The sequence below is a fragment of the Phyllostomus discolor genome, chromosome 14 (genome assembly GCF_004126475.2).
Source record: "Phyllostomus discolor isolate MPI-MPIP mPhyDis1 chromosome 14, mPhyDis1.pri.v3, whole genome shotgun sequence".
Taxonomy (NCBI): Eukaryota; Metazoa; Chordata; class Mammalia; order Chiroptera; family Phyllostomidae; genus Phyllostomus; species Phyllostomus discolor.
In genome coordinates, this window is record NC_040916.2 from 4,429,126 (window position 1) to 4,444,842 (window position 15,717).

Genomic DNA, 15,717 nt, shown 5'->3' on the forward strand with positions numbered 1-15,717 from the left:
AGCCCTCACCTGTGTTCTGCCTGTGGCCACCCTGCCTGAGGTATAAAGCAATCTAAGATGGCTGCTGCTCGTGCTAGGCTTAGAGATTCCCAGGGGAAGCCAAGCTGAGAATTTAGGCTGGCTGATACTAGTGCCAGGCTGGGCCACTTAGCAAGAGGTATAGGGGCTGGGGACTTGCTGAGGCTAGCTGTTGCTTATTTGAGGGGGTTTACAAAGTTGTGAAGCATGAGCCAAGACCAGCCATTCCTATGGAAAAGTCACAGTTAACAGTTTGGGTAGGCCTGTAAGTTGGGTGGGATGGAGTCTCAGGGGATCTCCAGGGTGGGACAAATAGTGTTAGCCAGGTTTATGGAGTCTCAGGTATGGCTCCCATCTGCTGGCTCTGTGGCCCTGTTGAAGGGAGGGTTCAGAAAAGGGACATTGGCCTCTGCCTGTCTTTCTGCCTGGGAGAAAGCTCTGCCCCAGCTCCTGCCTTGATGCCAGATACTTCATTTCCTCCCCTTATGCCACTGGCACCTTTCAAGCTGCTATCCCAGTGGTAAAACTCAGAGGGAGTATGTTGAAATCTGTTTGTGTGTTCTTTAAGGGGAACTGCTTGGGAGTCCAGAAGTTTCTTCCACTGATTCAATCCCCACTGGTTTTTGCAGCCAGAAGTTATGGGGACTTATCTTCCTGGCACTGGAACCATGAGTTGGCGGGCGCGGTGTGGGGCTGGGACTCCTCACTCCCGAGCTATCTCTCCTGAATTTTTATCCACCACATGTGTATGTGGAACCAACTCATTCTGCATCTCTGCCTCTCCTACCAGTCTGGATGGATGTGGTTTCTTTAATTCTGTAGTTGTCAGACTTCCATTCAACTTTATTTATCATGGTTCTGAGTGATGGTTGTTCTATATTTTAGTTGTAATTTTGACGTGATTGTGTGAGGATCTGAGTTGTGTTTACCTAGGCTGTCATCTTGACCAGAAGTCAATGTTTATTTCCTATCTTCTCCGCTGGCACATGAGCTCCATTAGAGCAAAGAAACCTCTGTTGTCCCCATGTGCATTCTCTACAGTAGTGCCTACTGCCAGGTCTGTTATTGAATGAATGGTGCACTGATTACCATCCCAAAGTCCAGGGCAGGTTCTGCTCCAGGGACATAGAGCTGCCAGCTGAGCCATTCTCCACCAGTTTTTTGTCCCCATCACTTCAGACGTGTTGTGACCAGCAGAGCAGCTTGCCCAGGGTGGGGCTGTGGGAATGTGGGGAGCTCCGATGGCAACAGCTTGCTTAGCTGTGGGCCTCTTGTCCAGCTGCCAGGGACAGCTTGTGGAATCAACCCCAGGGGCCCCCCAGTCTGGGGAAAGAAATCAACTAGGACTCAAAAAAAGGAAAAACAAAGGCAGGCTGTGACTGTGGATGGATAATTATTATTACTTGCTGCTGTTGTTGGTCATGATCTGTAGGTAGCCACAACCTTCTTCATCCCCTTAAGTTCAAAGCGTACTTATTGGCAACAGCTAACACTTATTAAGCCTTTACTCTTTGCTAAGTGCTTCTTATAGGAATTGTATACTAAGTCATCACAGCAGCCCTCTGCAGTAGTTGCTATATTATTTGCAGTTTTCAGATCAGAAATATAGACCTTCTAAAGTTTTAATACAAGGTCTCATCTCATCAGTGGGGACCAGATTCAACCCAGGCCTCCTTGCTTCTCAGCCAGTGCTCTCAGACTTGACTGACAGGCTCTCATTGGTCCCCACCCATGGTTCATCATCACCCAACTCACATAAGCTTTTCTGGGTCCCATGTCAGATATTTTGCATTTGAATCTCTCACAGCTTTGTGAATTTTAAAGGCCTAGAGTTCAGGGAAGTTGCCTAAGTGTGAGAAGCATCCCTATGTAAGATAACAGACTCCAGGGCAGGGGTGTCCAACCTGTGGTCCACAGGCCACATGCAGGCCAGGATGGCTTTGAATGTGTCCCAACACAAAATTATAAATTTACTTAAAACATTATGAGACTTTTTTGTGTGATTATGTGTCACGATGTATTTAATGTGTAGCCCAGAACAACACTTCTTCTGCCAGTGTGGCCCAAAGACACCAAAAGGTTGGGCATCCCTGGAGGACATTCAACTTTCCCCCAATTTTTTCTTAAACTGCAGGCTTGATTTGGCCCCTGCCTGGAACTTTGAGGGTCCAGCGGTCTGTGTGTTTCCATAGTGCCCAAGTGATTCAGATAAGCTTTCAGCGTCCTTCCTGTGCAGGCATGTTGTCAGCAGCACACCTGACCAGATGTTCCAGGTTCTCTATGAAACGACAAGCTCACTGCTTCACTTGGCAGAGCATTTTGGTTCATAACTCCACATGGCTCCGTTCTGTCGCCCTGTCTCCCTTTCTTCCCTTCCCTTCCCTTCCCTTCCCTTCCCTTCCCTTCCCTTCCCTTCCCTTCCCTTCTCCCCTCCCCTCCCCTCCTCTCCTCTTCTCTCTTCTTTTCACACAAAGGGTAGAAGGAGGGACCTCAGACATGGAGGCCCCTCAAGAGTGGAATTAATCATATTCCCCAGTTCCTAGTACACCATCAGTCTGCACATGATTTCTCTTCATTTTTTTCCTGCCTCTCTGGAACTTCCTCCCCTTTCGTCCTAGTTAGGCCCCCGTAGAGCTAAACAGAAACATTTCACCCCTTCCAGCATTCCAGACAGTCCTTCATGCCCCCTCTTCTGCATCCTCAAACCCCCCCACCCACATCCACACACACACAGGGTATGGCAGTTTCCTTCCTCCTCCGGACGCTCTGCAGTTAGACCGCAGTCCCCTGAAGGGCTCAGGCCCCTCCGGCCCCCACTGGGTGCTGTACTTCTGCACCTCCAGTGACAATCTCGTGTTGGCGGGAGGGCCAGGAGAGGGATGTGACACCATGTGACTGGACCAGACATCTCACATGGTAGTGCAAGAAGATTTGGTTGAAAGTGTGAGTTCACTCGCTATCGGTTGATAACCCCTGCCCTCACCCCTTCCTTCCAGTTATGAGAGTGGGGGAACTCATGGCCTTGGTGGTGGAGTTGGGGCACCTTCAGGCAGGGCACCTCCATCCTCAGTCTGAACTGGGTTCTTTGTGCACTGCCCTGGACCCCCCATGCCCAGACAGCTGTTGACGCCCCCTTCCTTTGCCTTGGGTAAGAATTTCCTTGGAATGTACAGGAAGGATTGCAAGCTGTGTACAAAATGGGCTGAGTGGGCCTGGCTTGGAGAGCCGAGGGTCCCATGTGCCCATGTGGAATAACCCACCCTCTTCACCCCCCTTTTTTTATCTTTAGGAGCACTTTTTAGAGATCAATGTGGTATATTTCTTTATTACTAAGGTAAAATGCACATATCATAAAACTAGCCATTTTAAAGTGACTGATTCAGGGCTATTTGGCATATTCAAGTGTGTGCAGCTGTCACCTCGCTCTAGCTCCCAACATTATCATGGCCGCCAGGAGCAAACCCTGCACGGTTCCACAGCGTCTCTTTCCCCTCTGCCTTTGGTGACCACCGATCGGTGTTGTCTCTGTGGGTTTGCCTGTATTGGTGTTTCATGTAAACGAGAGCATTCACCCTGTTTTGTGTCTGGCTTCTCTCAGTGAGCATGGTGTCCTTGGGCTTCATCCACATTGTAGCGAGTATCAGTACCTCACTCTTTCCATGTCTGAGTCACGTTTTATGGTACGCACACACTGCGACCTGTCGATTTATTCTTCCCTTGATGGATATTTGGGCTATTTCCACTGTGTGGCTATTGTGACTGAGGCTGGTATGAACATGTGTGTATGTGTGCTTGTTGGAGAATGTGTTTTTAGTTCTTTGGGGCATATACCTAGGAGTAGACATACAGGGTCATATGGTAATTAGGTTTTTTACGAACTCACAAAAAATACATTTTTTAAAATATATTTTATTGATTATGCTATTACAGTTGTCCCATTTCCCCCCTTCTCTCCCCTCCACCCTGTACCCCCCTCCCACCCACATTTCCCCCCTTTAGTTCATGTCCATGTGTCATACTTATGAGTTCTTTAGCTTCTACATTTCCTGTACTATTCTTGCCCTCTCCCTATCTATTTTCAACCTACATTCTATGCTACTTATTCTCTATACCTTTTCCCCCTCTCCTCCTCCCACCCCCTGCTGCTAACCCTCCATGTGCCCTCCATTTCTGTGGTTCTGTTTCTGTTCTAATTGTTTACTTAGTTTCTTTTGGTTTTGCTTTAGGTGTGGTTGTTAATATTTGTGAGTTTGCTGTCCTTTTACTATACATGTCTTTTCTTTATCTTCTTTTCTTAGATAAGTCCCTTTAGCATTTCATAAAATAAGGGCTTGGTGATGATGAACTCCTTTAACTTGACCTTATCTGAGAAGCACTTTATCAGCCCTTCCATTCTAAATGAGAGCTTTGCTGGATAGAGCAATCTGGGATGTAAGTCCTTGTCTTTCATGACTTGGAATATTTCTTTCCAGCCCCTTCTTGCCTGTAAAGTCTCTTTGGAGAAATCAGCTGACAGTCTGGTGGGAACTCCTTTGTAGGTTACTGTCCCCTTATCTCTTGCTGCTTCTAGGATTCTCTCCTTCGTTTTTACCTTGGCTAATGTAATTATGATGTGCCTTGGTGTGTTTCTTCTTGGGTCCAACTTCTTTGGGGCTCTCTGAGCTTCTTGGATTTCTTGGAAGACTGTTCCCTTTGCCAGATTGGGGAAGTTCTCCTTTATTATTTGTTCAAATACGTGCTCAATTTGCTGCGTTTCCCCTTCCCATTCTGGTACCCCTATAATTCGGATATTGGAACATTTAAAGGTGTCTTGGATGCTCTGAAGCTTTTCCTTGATTTTTTGAATTCTTATTTCATCATGCTTTCCTGCTTGGTTGATTCTATCTTCCTTCTGGTCCACTGTATTGTTTTGAGACTCAGATTCCTTCCTTTCACTATTGGCTCTCCTCCGCGTATCTTCCTGCATCTCTTTTATGGTAACCTGCATCCTTTCATCTAAATTGCGCCCAGAATCAACCAATTCCGTGAGCTTTCTGATCACCAGTGTTTTGAACTGCGCATCTGATAGATTGGCTAATTCTTGGTCGCTCAAAAGGATGAGTCCTGGGGGACTGATCTGCTCTGTTGAAAACATATTTTTTCCCCTGTCTCTCCTTTTTTTTCCGGTCTGGTTGCTCTTGTTACGGCGGGGGGCGGAGCCTTAGGTGTTCACCGGGGCTGGGCACCCCAGTCGCTAGATTGTGACGTTATATGTGGGGGCGGGGGCGGGGGCGGGGGCGGGGGCGGGGGCGGGGGCGGGAGCAGGAGCGGGGACGGGAGAAAACAATGGCGGTAGTTCTAATCTCCTGGGCTCAGACCCTCCTCTGGGCTCCCGGGCTGCGAGTTCTGCCCTGGTCCACAATCGCTACCCCTCTGGGTCTGCCAGCCACAGCTTGCGTACTCAGGGATCACCACTGCATTCTTGCGCCCCGGATGGCTGTCGCACCGATTTCGCGCCAAATTTTCCCCGACCTCCGCGCGCTGCCGACCCGCGCCAGCCCCACACCCGCCTGGCTTGTCTTCTCCTACCAGTCTGGATGTACAGGTCCACTTCAACTTCTTGGCTGCTTGACTTCCATTCAGATAAATCCTCTGCCGGATCTGGGCGTTATTCTGCCTGTAAATTATTGTTGTAAATTATTGTTGTTCTAATCTTAGTTGTGCGAGGAGGTACGGTGCGTCCACCTATTCCTCCATCTTGCCGGAAGTCCTACATTTTTTTTAATAGTAACTTTACTCAGGAGCTTCCCTGCATATCAAGGGACAGGGAGTGAGGTGGAAAGGCTCGGGAGACCTGGGTTCCTTTCCCAGCTTGTCCGCTAACCAGCTGTGTGACCTGGAGCAAATCGCTTTCCCTTTTGGGGCCCTTGTTTCCTCATCTGAAAAACATAAAGCTAATAATTCTTAAATTCTCTTCATCTTTTAAGAGTTTGTTGGGGCCCAGGCCAAGTGGCTTAGGTGGTCAAGTGTCATCCTGTAAACCAGAAAGGTTGTGGTTTCAATCCCCAGTCAGGGCGTATAGAAAACCGGGTTCCAGGGAGACTTGTCAGACAGCTGAATGTGATTATCTCTATGTTCTTTTTCTACTGCTTTTAAAATGGAAGTTAAAAGCACCCTAAATAATTGGGGGGTTTTCCTACCAATATGTTTCTAGTCAATGAATAACTTCTGGTGTCCTTTTTCCCACCAAGATTCCCAGAATATGGTATCCTTCTCTTTCCCATCACTCCTACGGCTTGGCAGTGCTTTAACAGAACACAGTGCAGCCAAGACTGGAGCCCTCCAGTGCTGTCCTCCCTGGAGCAGCGCTGAGCCTTCCGCCGAGGCAGCTTCTCTCTGCGCTAAGGTTTCAGCAGGGTAACCTGAGTCGGGGTCCGGAGATGTGGGAGTCAAGGAGAGGAGGAACAGACTTTCTGAGACAGTGTATGGACCGTCTTAGAGAGTGAGGAGGAAGAACCAAATACCTCCTGTGATGCCTTTTAGACAGAGGGTACCACCCCCTCTCCCCTCACCCCCCTCACCCAACCCTCCACTCCCACCCCCACCCTGTGCCCTCCCACTCCCCAGTGCGGTGCCTGTGTCCAGAGGGAGACTCTACCTCTGCTGGTTGCTCTCTTCCCAGTTTGCCGCTCAGGTCCGAATTCTGTGCCATCCTGTGCTCTCCTGTTCCCCCTGGTGGTTTACTGGGGGAATATGCCGTTTCAAAAACCACACACCATCTCAGTAGTTTATTCCATCGGTCAGTCAGTTGTCCATTTTCATCCCTCTATCACATATTTTTGAGGACCTGCTACAGTTTAGGCACTTCTGTTAGAGTCTAGGAATAACCAAGATGAGGCACCTCCCCTTATAGAGCCTTTTTACAGGGGTGCAGAGTGGCTTTTGGAGTCAGTACAAAGTGACCAGTGCTGTGGTAGGGGCATAAATGGTGTTCAGGCGGACAGACAAGGGGCACATAAGTCATACTCGGCAAATGCTAATGAGAGTAGGCAGATTCAGAGAGCGTTCTAGACAGACATTCTTCTGCACAGAAGCCAATCAGCATCCCAGAGTGTGGTGCATGAAGAGACCTGGTAGAAGCCCCATATTTCTGAGCACAGAACCCTGGGGTTGGGGGGCGGGGGGTGATGAGAATGACATTGCAGAGGGGCTGTGCCATTCAGGGCCTCTGAGCCATGTCAACGACTAACTTTCGAGCAGTAGTGAGCTAGTGAGTTTGACTGTAGGGGAGTAGCGAAATGTTTATATTTGCACTTTGGAAGCAACCACACTGGTTATGGATGGAGAATGAATTGGAGGGGCAAGAGCAGTAACCGGCATGAAATGAAGGTGAGCAAAACCAAGGCGGAAGTAATGGGAAGGGAGGGCGAGGATGGAGTCCAGAAATATCCTGAGGTTGGGGCTGGTGCTGGGCCCGGCTTCCAGGCAAGAGACAGCTGAAATCTGAGTCACAGTCCTCTGCATTGCCCCACATCCTGGCGCGGGGGCTGCCCCGGCACCCAGGTCTCCAGAAGCATGAGCTTGTCTCCCAGGAGAGGCCCCGGAGCCCCACTCTTTGCCCTGGACCCTCCGTCAGGATGAGGGGGAGATGGTGGGTGTACAGAGAAGAGTGGGCTTCCCGTTGCCGCCAGGTGAAACAGGAGTGAAACAGTGTATTCATTCTGATACACTGGGGTTAGTTCACAAAAGCTGGAAGAATTCTGGGGAGCCTCCTGTCGTCCTGTTTCACTTGACCCCATGGCAGAACAACAGACCGGACCAGCGTTTAGGACGCGTGTTTCAGAAGCTCAGCGATCTCAGAGCTCTTGTTTCAGGGTCAGCTGCAGGCCCCTTCTGGCCTTGTCTCTCAGGAGGACCCACCGGGCTCCTCAGACCGCCCTTCTCAGCCCCTGTAGGCTCCGGGAGGATTTCTTGTGTTTGAGGTTGTAAACATGGGGCTCTCATACTGTTGCTCATTCTACCAGCGCCCTCGAGTCCCCTTCTCCTGGGCCGTCACCGCGGCACTGCCGTGATCTATAGAGGGACACAGCGTACGTTAGCTGCGCAAGTATCTGCAGAAATCTTTCACTTCAAAAAGTCCTTTGGGCAGCCAGGTTTCACCTGCCTAAGCCTCATCCCCAGTGCTGCCACCCCCACCCTGCGCCCTTCCCTTCCCAGGACTGGAGGACACGGGTGTGATCTCAGTTTGGAACCCCTGCCCCAAAGGCACTCCAGCGGGGGCCACTCAGCATGTTCAGAGGAGCTGCGAAGGGCACATTTGTGCTGGCCGGGTACGCGGCGTATCCTCGGTGCCGGGCCTGTGGGCCACTGTTTGTTCTCATGGCTGTTCTACCCAGAGTTGCCCTTCCTTCTAGAACAGTGGTTCTCAACTCGAAGTGGTTTTGTGCTTCAGGGGACAGTTGGCAATACCTAGAGACAATTTTGATTGGTGGCAGAAGTGGGCTCTGCTGGCCTCTGGTGGGTGGAGGCCAGGATGCTGCTACACATCCTACAATACCCAAGACTGTCGGTTCCCCACACAAAGAATTGTTGGGTCCCCAGTGTCAACAGTGCGAGGGTAAGAAACCCTGTTTTAGAACATTGGTCTGTGACCATGGGGACCCTTGCCTCCTTCCAGCCCTGCAGGATTGCTAGAACAAACCACGAGTCTAAGAAATAACTCACTCGTCATCTTTCTTTCCACAGCTGAGCGCTGTCCAGAGGCCGAGTTAGAGCAGCTGGAGGCAGCGAGACCCCGCGGGCCGGGGCACAGGGAGCCGCGCCCAGCGTGGAGATGGCCAGGCCGCAGCCACCACCCTGGGTCCACGCAGCCTTCCTCCTCTGCTTCCTCAGCCTCGGAGGGGCCATCGAGATTCCTATGGATCGTGAGTTCTGCCCCTTCTTCTATTCCCATGATCTAAGGCAGAGGACAGTCGGGACCAACTTTCAAAGAATATTGGGGGAAGGGAAATAGTGGGTTCTGGATGCAGAGCTGGGTTTCCCCAGAATGGGAGCAAGCGGGCTGGTGCTTTGGAAGGTGAGATGTGAGTCCACAGCGAGGTCTCCCCTGTGGCTCTCCCGCTGTGGCTGAGTGACCTGGGCTGCCTGCAGCCCGCCGAGCAGGACCGGAGGGGTGCAGTCTGGAAGTCTGGGTGTTATCTGTGGTCCTGACTTGCCCATCAAAACAGAGTTTCCAGGGGCCAAGTGAGTGAATGGTTCTTATTTGCCTTTCTCATTCCTGATCTAGATCCCTTAGGCCCTACGGTCTGGACTGATCAGAAGGATGGATGGCGGGAGAGGGTGGCAAGGGGGTGATTTTGCGAAAGACTGGCTGCATGAGACGTTACATAGAGCCCTGGTGCAGTGCCACTGCGGGGGCACCAGGCACCAGTTCCTGCTGGTTCCGTCGTTCCCACAGTGTAGTGGAAAAGTGAAATCCATGTTGTTCTGTTTCCATGGTAGGGGCATTATTGGGCCACCAGAATCATAAAGTAAGGGGCTTACAGTGCTGATCTGACAGAATCGCACCAGCCATATCCGTGGGTGCATTCGTAATGGCCACAGACTGACGGCCACGCCTAGGCCCTGCATTTCTCTGGGCTCCACCTTGGCCACAATGCTGACGCTGCTGTCAGGCCGTCTTGCATCCCAGCACTGAGATGTGGGCACACCAACTCTGTCCCCTGCCCCCTGATTCCAGGAAGAGATGGAACTCACATGATGCCAAGGTCGACTTGGGCTCTTTCCAGGTGACAGATGTCCAGGGAGGGGTGTGGGTAGGAGAGTAACACGGCTTCCAAGAAGTCTCCCTGAGCTCCCCAAAGCCAGACCCTGGGGGTGGAGTTAGCAGAGCTTAGAGAAGAGCTGCAGGTGTCTCAGCCCCCTGCTACCCCTCTCCACCCAGCATAGCTGACCCAGAGAAGGGGGTGCTCCTGGATGAGAGAAGGCCAGGAGAAACCACAGGGTAGGCCCAGAAGTGGGCAGGCCCCTGCTGCCCTCCCGGTGGCCCGAGTGTGTGAGTGTATATGTGCACACACACACTCAGACACTCGGGGAGGGGCCAGGGTTGTTGGGAGGAGCTGTTCCAGGGACCCTCTGTACTGCAGGCTCAAGGAGAGTTTCTCGTGAACAGGCCCAGACAGGCCGTCTAATGATAAGGCTCCCCACCCCTGCAGAGGAGGGGGCAGCGGAGGAGAGTGGGTGGTTGAGGAAACGGTGAAGGCTCATCTCCCTTTCGCCCCTTGTCCTCACTCACTCACCTGCCACTTGGATCCCCAGGGCTAGTAGGTGAGGAGTTCCTGCAAGGTGAACTTACAAACAGATGGCTTCACTCCTATGCTAGGACTCTGGATTGCTGACGCTCTCCCAGAGCCACAGGCAGGAACCAAGCAGTCAGTCTCTTCAAAGTACCACCTGTGGACACAGAGCGGCCAGTGCCCCGACCTTCTCACCGCCACCTCCCCATGGGAGGGGCCTGGAGGGTCCACCCTTTCTGTGCATGGAGACTCAGGCCTTCGCTTGGTCAGGGTCACACAGCAGATGGGTAATGGAGTTGCAAGAAGAAGCCACATCTCTTAGCGACCCCCAGTTTGGCACTCGACATGCCCCACACCAACCCTGGTAAACCTGCCTCCTTTCGGTTCTTAGAACTCCCCAGGGGAGTTCTGCGTGTGCCCAGCAGAGAGCTAAGTGCTTCGGAGGCGTCACTTCCTGAGATTCTCACAGCTAATCCACAAAGTATGTGTGGTCCTTAGCTGGCAGGTTCGAAGTCTGAGGTGTAGAGACATAAAGCTGTTTCTCCAGCTGTTTCCCGAGTGGCGGGGCCAGCATGCGAGAGCGCAGCGCCTCTTTGACTGAGGAGAGGAGTCCATCTGGGACACCAGTCTGGTGCTGCAGGTTGTCTCATGAAACTCGAAACTCATACTGCCTCCTGCACCTCCCTGGTTACTGCAGGCCCCAGGCCAGGGCAGCTTCTCCAGAATGAGTCTGCAGAAACTGGCCACAAGACGAGAGAGAGGCAAGCCCTCCAGTTTCCCTGAGAAGAGGTCCTCTCTAGCCTGGTTTCTCCTTCTCACTTCCCAGGTTACCTGAGTCCATCCTTCCTTCTCACCCTGGCTCAGGCCCAATGGAAGGGCTGGGGAAAGATCAGGCATTCCTTTCCACCCCCAGCTTCATCGAGATATTATGGACATATAGCATATGTAAGTGCAAGAAGTACAGCTTGATGATTTGCTACATGTATATATTACGGAATGACTACCGCAGTAGAGTCAGTTAACACGTCCATCCCCTCATGTGATAACCTTTGTGTGTGGGTGGTGATAACTTGTAAGGTCTACTATCTAAACAACTTTCAAGTACACTATACTAGGCACACCTCATTGTATTGTGCTCCACAGATACGGCGTTTTTCACAGAAAGAAGGTTTGTGACAACGCTGCCTTGAGCAAGTCTGTTGGCACCATTTCCAACAGCATTTGTTTGTATCAGGTCTCTGAGTCTCATTTTGGTCATTCTTGCAACATTTCAAACTTTTTCATTATTGTTGTATTTGTTACGGTGATCTATGAGCAGCGACCTTTGATGTTACTATTGAAATCACCTTGGGGCACCACAAACCACGCCCATCTAAGATGGCAAACTTAAGATAAACGTTGCACGTGTTCTAACTGCTCCACTGATTCCCTGAGGCACAACGACATTGAAATCAGGCCAATGTCCCATTGGCCTCAAAGTGTTCAAGTGAAAGGAAGAGCCTCCCATCTCTCACTTTAAATCAAAAGGTAGAACTGATTCAGCTCCATGAGGAGGGCACGTCAGATGCTGCTTCTGCAGCTTCCTGACCTCTTGTGCCAGTTAGCCAAGTTGTGAATGAAAGGAAAGTTCTTGAAGGAAATTAAAAGTGTTATTCCAGTGAACACACAAATGATAAGAAAGCAAAACAGCCGTATTGCTGATGTGGAGGAAGTGTTGGTGGTCTGGGTAGAAGAGCCAACCAGCCACAACATTCCCTTAAGTCACAGCCTAATCCAGAAAAAGGCCCTAACACTCTTAAGTTCTGTGAAGTCAGAGAGGTCAGGAAGCTGCAGAAGACACATTTGAAGCTAGCAGAGATTGGTTCATGGCATTTAAGGAAAGATCTTGTCCTCATAACATAACAGTGCAATGTGAAACAACCAAGTGCTGGTGTACAACAGAGGCTGCAGCAAGTAGCGAGTTAGCCAGGAGATCTAGCTAAAAAGGAGGCTACACTGAACCACAGATTTTCAATGTAGGCAAAACAACCTTCTATTGGAAGAAGACGACACCTGAGAGTGTCACAGTGAGAGGGGGAAAGTGAATACCAGGCTTCAGAGCTTCAAAGGACAGGCTGACTCTCTTGTTAGGGGCTAATGCAGCCGGTGACTTAAATTGAAGCCAGTGCTCATTTATCACTCCAAAAATCCTAGAGTTGTTAAGAATTACACTAAAACTACTCTACCTGTGCTCTGTAAGATGAACAGCAAAGACTGGATGACAGTACATCTCTGTATCTCATGGTTTACTAAATATTTTAAGCCCACCTTTGAGCCCTACTGCTCAGAAGAAAGACTTTTTTCACAGTATTACTGCCCGTTGTCAATGCACCTGGTCACCCAAGCACTGTGATGGAGATATACAATGAGATGAGTGTTGTTTTCATGTCTGCTAACTCAGCATCCATTCTGTAGTCCATGGACCAAGGGGCAATTTTTAATTTCAAGTCTTATTATTTAAGGAATATACTTTGTAAGACTATTGCTGCCATAGATAGTGATTCTCTGTGGATCTGGGCAGGATAAATTGCAGACCTTCTGGAAAGGATTCACCATCCTAGGAATAATTAAGAACATTCATGATTTATGGGAACAGATCAAAATATCATCAACGGGAGTTTGAAAGAAGTTGATTCCAACCCTCATGGAAGACTTCAGTGGAGAAGGTAACTACAAATATAGTAGAAATAGCAAAGAACTAGAAGTGGAACCTGAATATGTGACCAAATTGCTGCAGTCTTATGATAAAACTAACGAATGAGGAGTTACTTCTTACAGATGAGCAAAGAAAGTGATTTTCTGAGATGGAATCTACTCCTAGTGAAGATGCTGTGAAGACTGTTGACATGGCAATGAAGGAGTCAGAATATGACCTAGACTTCATTGCTCAAGCAGCAGCAGGGCTTGATAGGACTGGTTCCAAATGTGGAAGAAGTTCCACTGAGGGTAAAATGCTGTCAAACAGCATCACGTGCTACAGAGAAGCTGCTTGTGGCAGGAAGGACGCATCAGTGTGGCAGACTTTTTTGTTGTCTTCTTTAAGACGTTGCCACAGCTGCCCAGCCTGCAGCGACCAGCACCTTGACCAGTCAGCAGCCACCAATATTAAGGCAAGACCCTTGAAGGCTCGTATGATGGTTTGCAATGTTTTTAACGATACAGTATTTTTAAATTAAGGTATGTACACTGTGTTTAGACATAATGCCACTGCACACTTAATAGACCATAGTATGGTATAAACATAAGTTTTTATATGCACTGGGAGACAAAAATTCACATGATTCGCTTGATTGCAATGTTGGCTCTTTAGTGGTGGTCGGGAACCGAACCAGAAATGTCTCCGAGGCATGCCTGCACTGCAGTGACCATGCTGTAAAGTAGGTCCCCAGAACTTATCCTATAGCTGGAAGTTTGTACCTTCTGACCAGTATCCCTCATCCCCAGCCCATGGCAACCGCCATTCTATTCTGTTCTTTGAGTTTGACTTTCTTAGATGCCCCGTATAAGTGAGAACATACAGTATTTGTCTTTCTCTGTCTGATTTACGATTTCACTTAGCATAAGGCCGTAAGGTCCATCTCTGTTGTGGCAAAGGGCAGGAGATAGCTGCACCCCCTCTTCCCTGAAGCATTATTCCCAATAGCCAAGGCATGGGAACAGCCTAAGATTAGGCACTCTTAGCTTTATCTGTGTGTTGAGGGGAGCCTGGAGGGCTCAGCCCAGAGGCTGCCCTGCCAGGTGTGCCCTTCCACTCCCTTGTCCCTTCAGGGGGCATTATCTGTGTCTGGAGACAGAGCACTGCTCCTGCTCCAGGAAGCCGGGGTGCAGCAGGCTTCCAGGAACAGAGCGCTGGGCTGCCTCACAGTCCCTCATTGAAGTGCCCAGCCTCCCGTCCCCACCGTTTTGCCAACGGAGTCACACGCACCCACCTCCCCCTCACCAGCCTCAAGGAGAACAATGTGACCTTTGAAGAATGCAAAGAGTCACCTCATCAACCAGAGAGATTTGCCAAAGTGTGAGTCTGCTGGCAGCTTACCCCTCTGTCTCCCTCCCCACATCAAGGGACTCAGCATTTTTCTCCTAGACACCCACAGAGGAGGGCAGTGGAGGGGGGAAATACTTCCTCCTCCCCGTCATACCAAACGGTGCTGCAGGATAGCCTCAACACACACACACACACACACACACACACACACACACACACTCCATCCTCCACAGGGTGAGTGCCGAGGCCACAGGATCAGAGTTGGAGAAGGAAAGAGGTACATGAATACTGGACAGCGTCTGCCCTCGGCCTGCAGAGCCTGTTGGAAGATTTTCCTCCCTCTTGGAAGCCAAAATAACTAATTTATTCTCCACTCTACTTCTGTCACCCAGCAAGTGCCGTAGGAGAGAGGGGCAGGTGGTGTGACATGGAATGGGGATGGGGGTGGTCACAGGACTAGGTCACACCCTTGACCCTAGGCAGACAGTCCCCATTGTCTTCTCCCTGTGGCAGCTTGTCTTCTGGGGAGGTTGTGTCCCTGCAATGAATTCCTGGGTAGCACATTGGTGGCTGCAGATGTCATCACCTCTTTAGGCAGGTCAATTCTCCAGACACCCCGGCCTGATTTCAGTGCGGGGCTCTAACTGCCCTGAGAGCCTCCACCCCTTAAGGTCTCCCCTCTCACTCACAAGGTCTTCCCTCTCACTCACAAGGTCTCACCTCTGTCCAAAATGTCAAGGAGAACAGAGTGCCAAAGCCCCACCTGGCCAAGGGTGGGTTGGTAAAAAGACCTCTGGACCAGGCAGCAGAAGAGCTGGTTCTCACTCTGGTTCTGCAACAGACCTCCTGTGTGACCTTGACTGGATGACTTCCCTCCTGGGTTTGAGATTCCCTGGACAATGTGTAGGGATCTTCCCACTGAACCAGCATTTGATTTGGTAGAAGAGAGGTTTGAGGCCCACGTGGGCGAAGCAGAGCCTTTGTCGGCCTCCCCATCCAGGGCGAGGCCGGGGCCGTCAACAGTATGTGAGCACCCAGGAGACACCGCTTGTATCTTGAGATGAAAAACCAGAGGCTGGGCTGTGGTCAAAGGCAGGGGGTCAGGTGTCAGCCCTGCTTCTCCTGAAAGTGGCCCCTTCCCTCAACCTCCCCACCCCGGTGGGAAGACACTCTCTAAAACCACCCCCACCGCTTTCAGTCTTCACAGGCAGCCCTGGGTAGGTGAAGGTGCTGCTGGGGGCACCGGAGGGGGAGCCGCAGAGCCTGTGTTCAGAAACCACGGACTGATGTGCTGCCCCTGGCTGTCGCATCCCTTTCCCTTTCCTACCCTGGGGGCCAAGCAAATGGCAAAGCAGACAGAGTTTCTGTGCCAAGCAGGCCGCAGAAACCTGGCCCACTTGA

At 50.6% G+C, this 15,717-nt stretch overlaps 1 protein-coding gene across 10 annotated transcripts in view; it reads left to right on the forward strand.

Annotated features, from left to right (window-relative positions):
• The window catches only part of NFASC (neurofascin), a 195,593-nt gene that overhangs the window by 108,131 nt on the left and 71,745 nt on the right, over positions 1 to 15,717 (forward strand). For all 10 annotated transcript variants that reach the window (XM_036015545.1, XM_036015546.1, XM_036015547.1 and 7 more), the window contains exon 3: positions 8,743 to 8,921. In XM_036015545.1, the coding sequence (XP_035871438.1) occupies positions 8,831 to 8,921 (91 nt within the window). In that variant the 5' untranslated portion in view covers positions 8,743 to 8,830. The remainder of the gene's footprint in view (positions 1 to 8,742; positions 8,922 to 15,717) is intronic.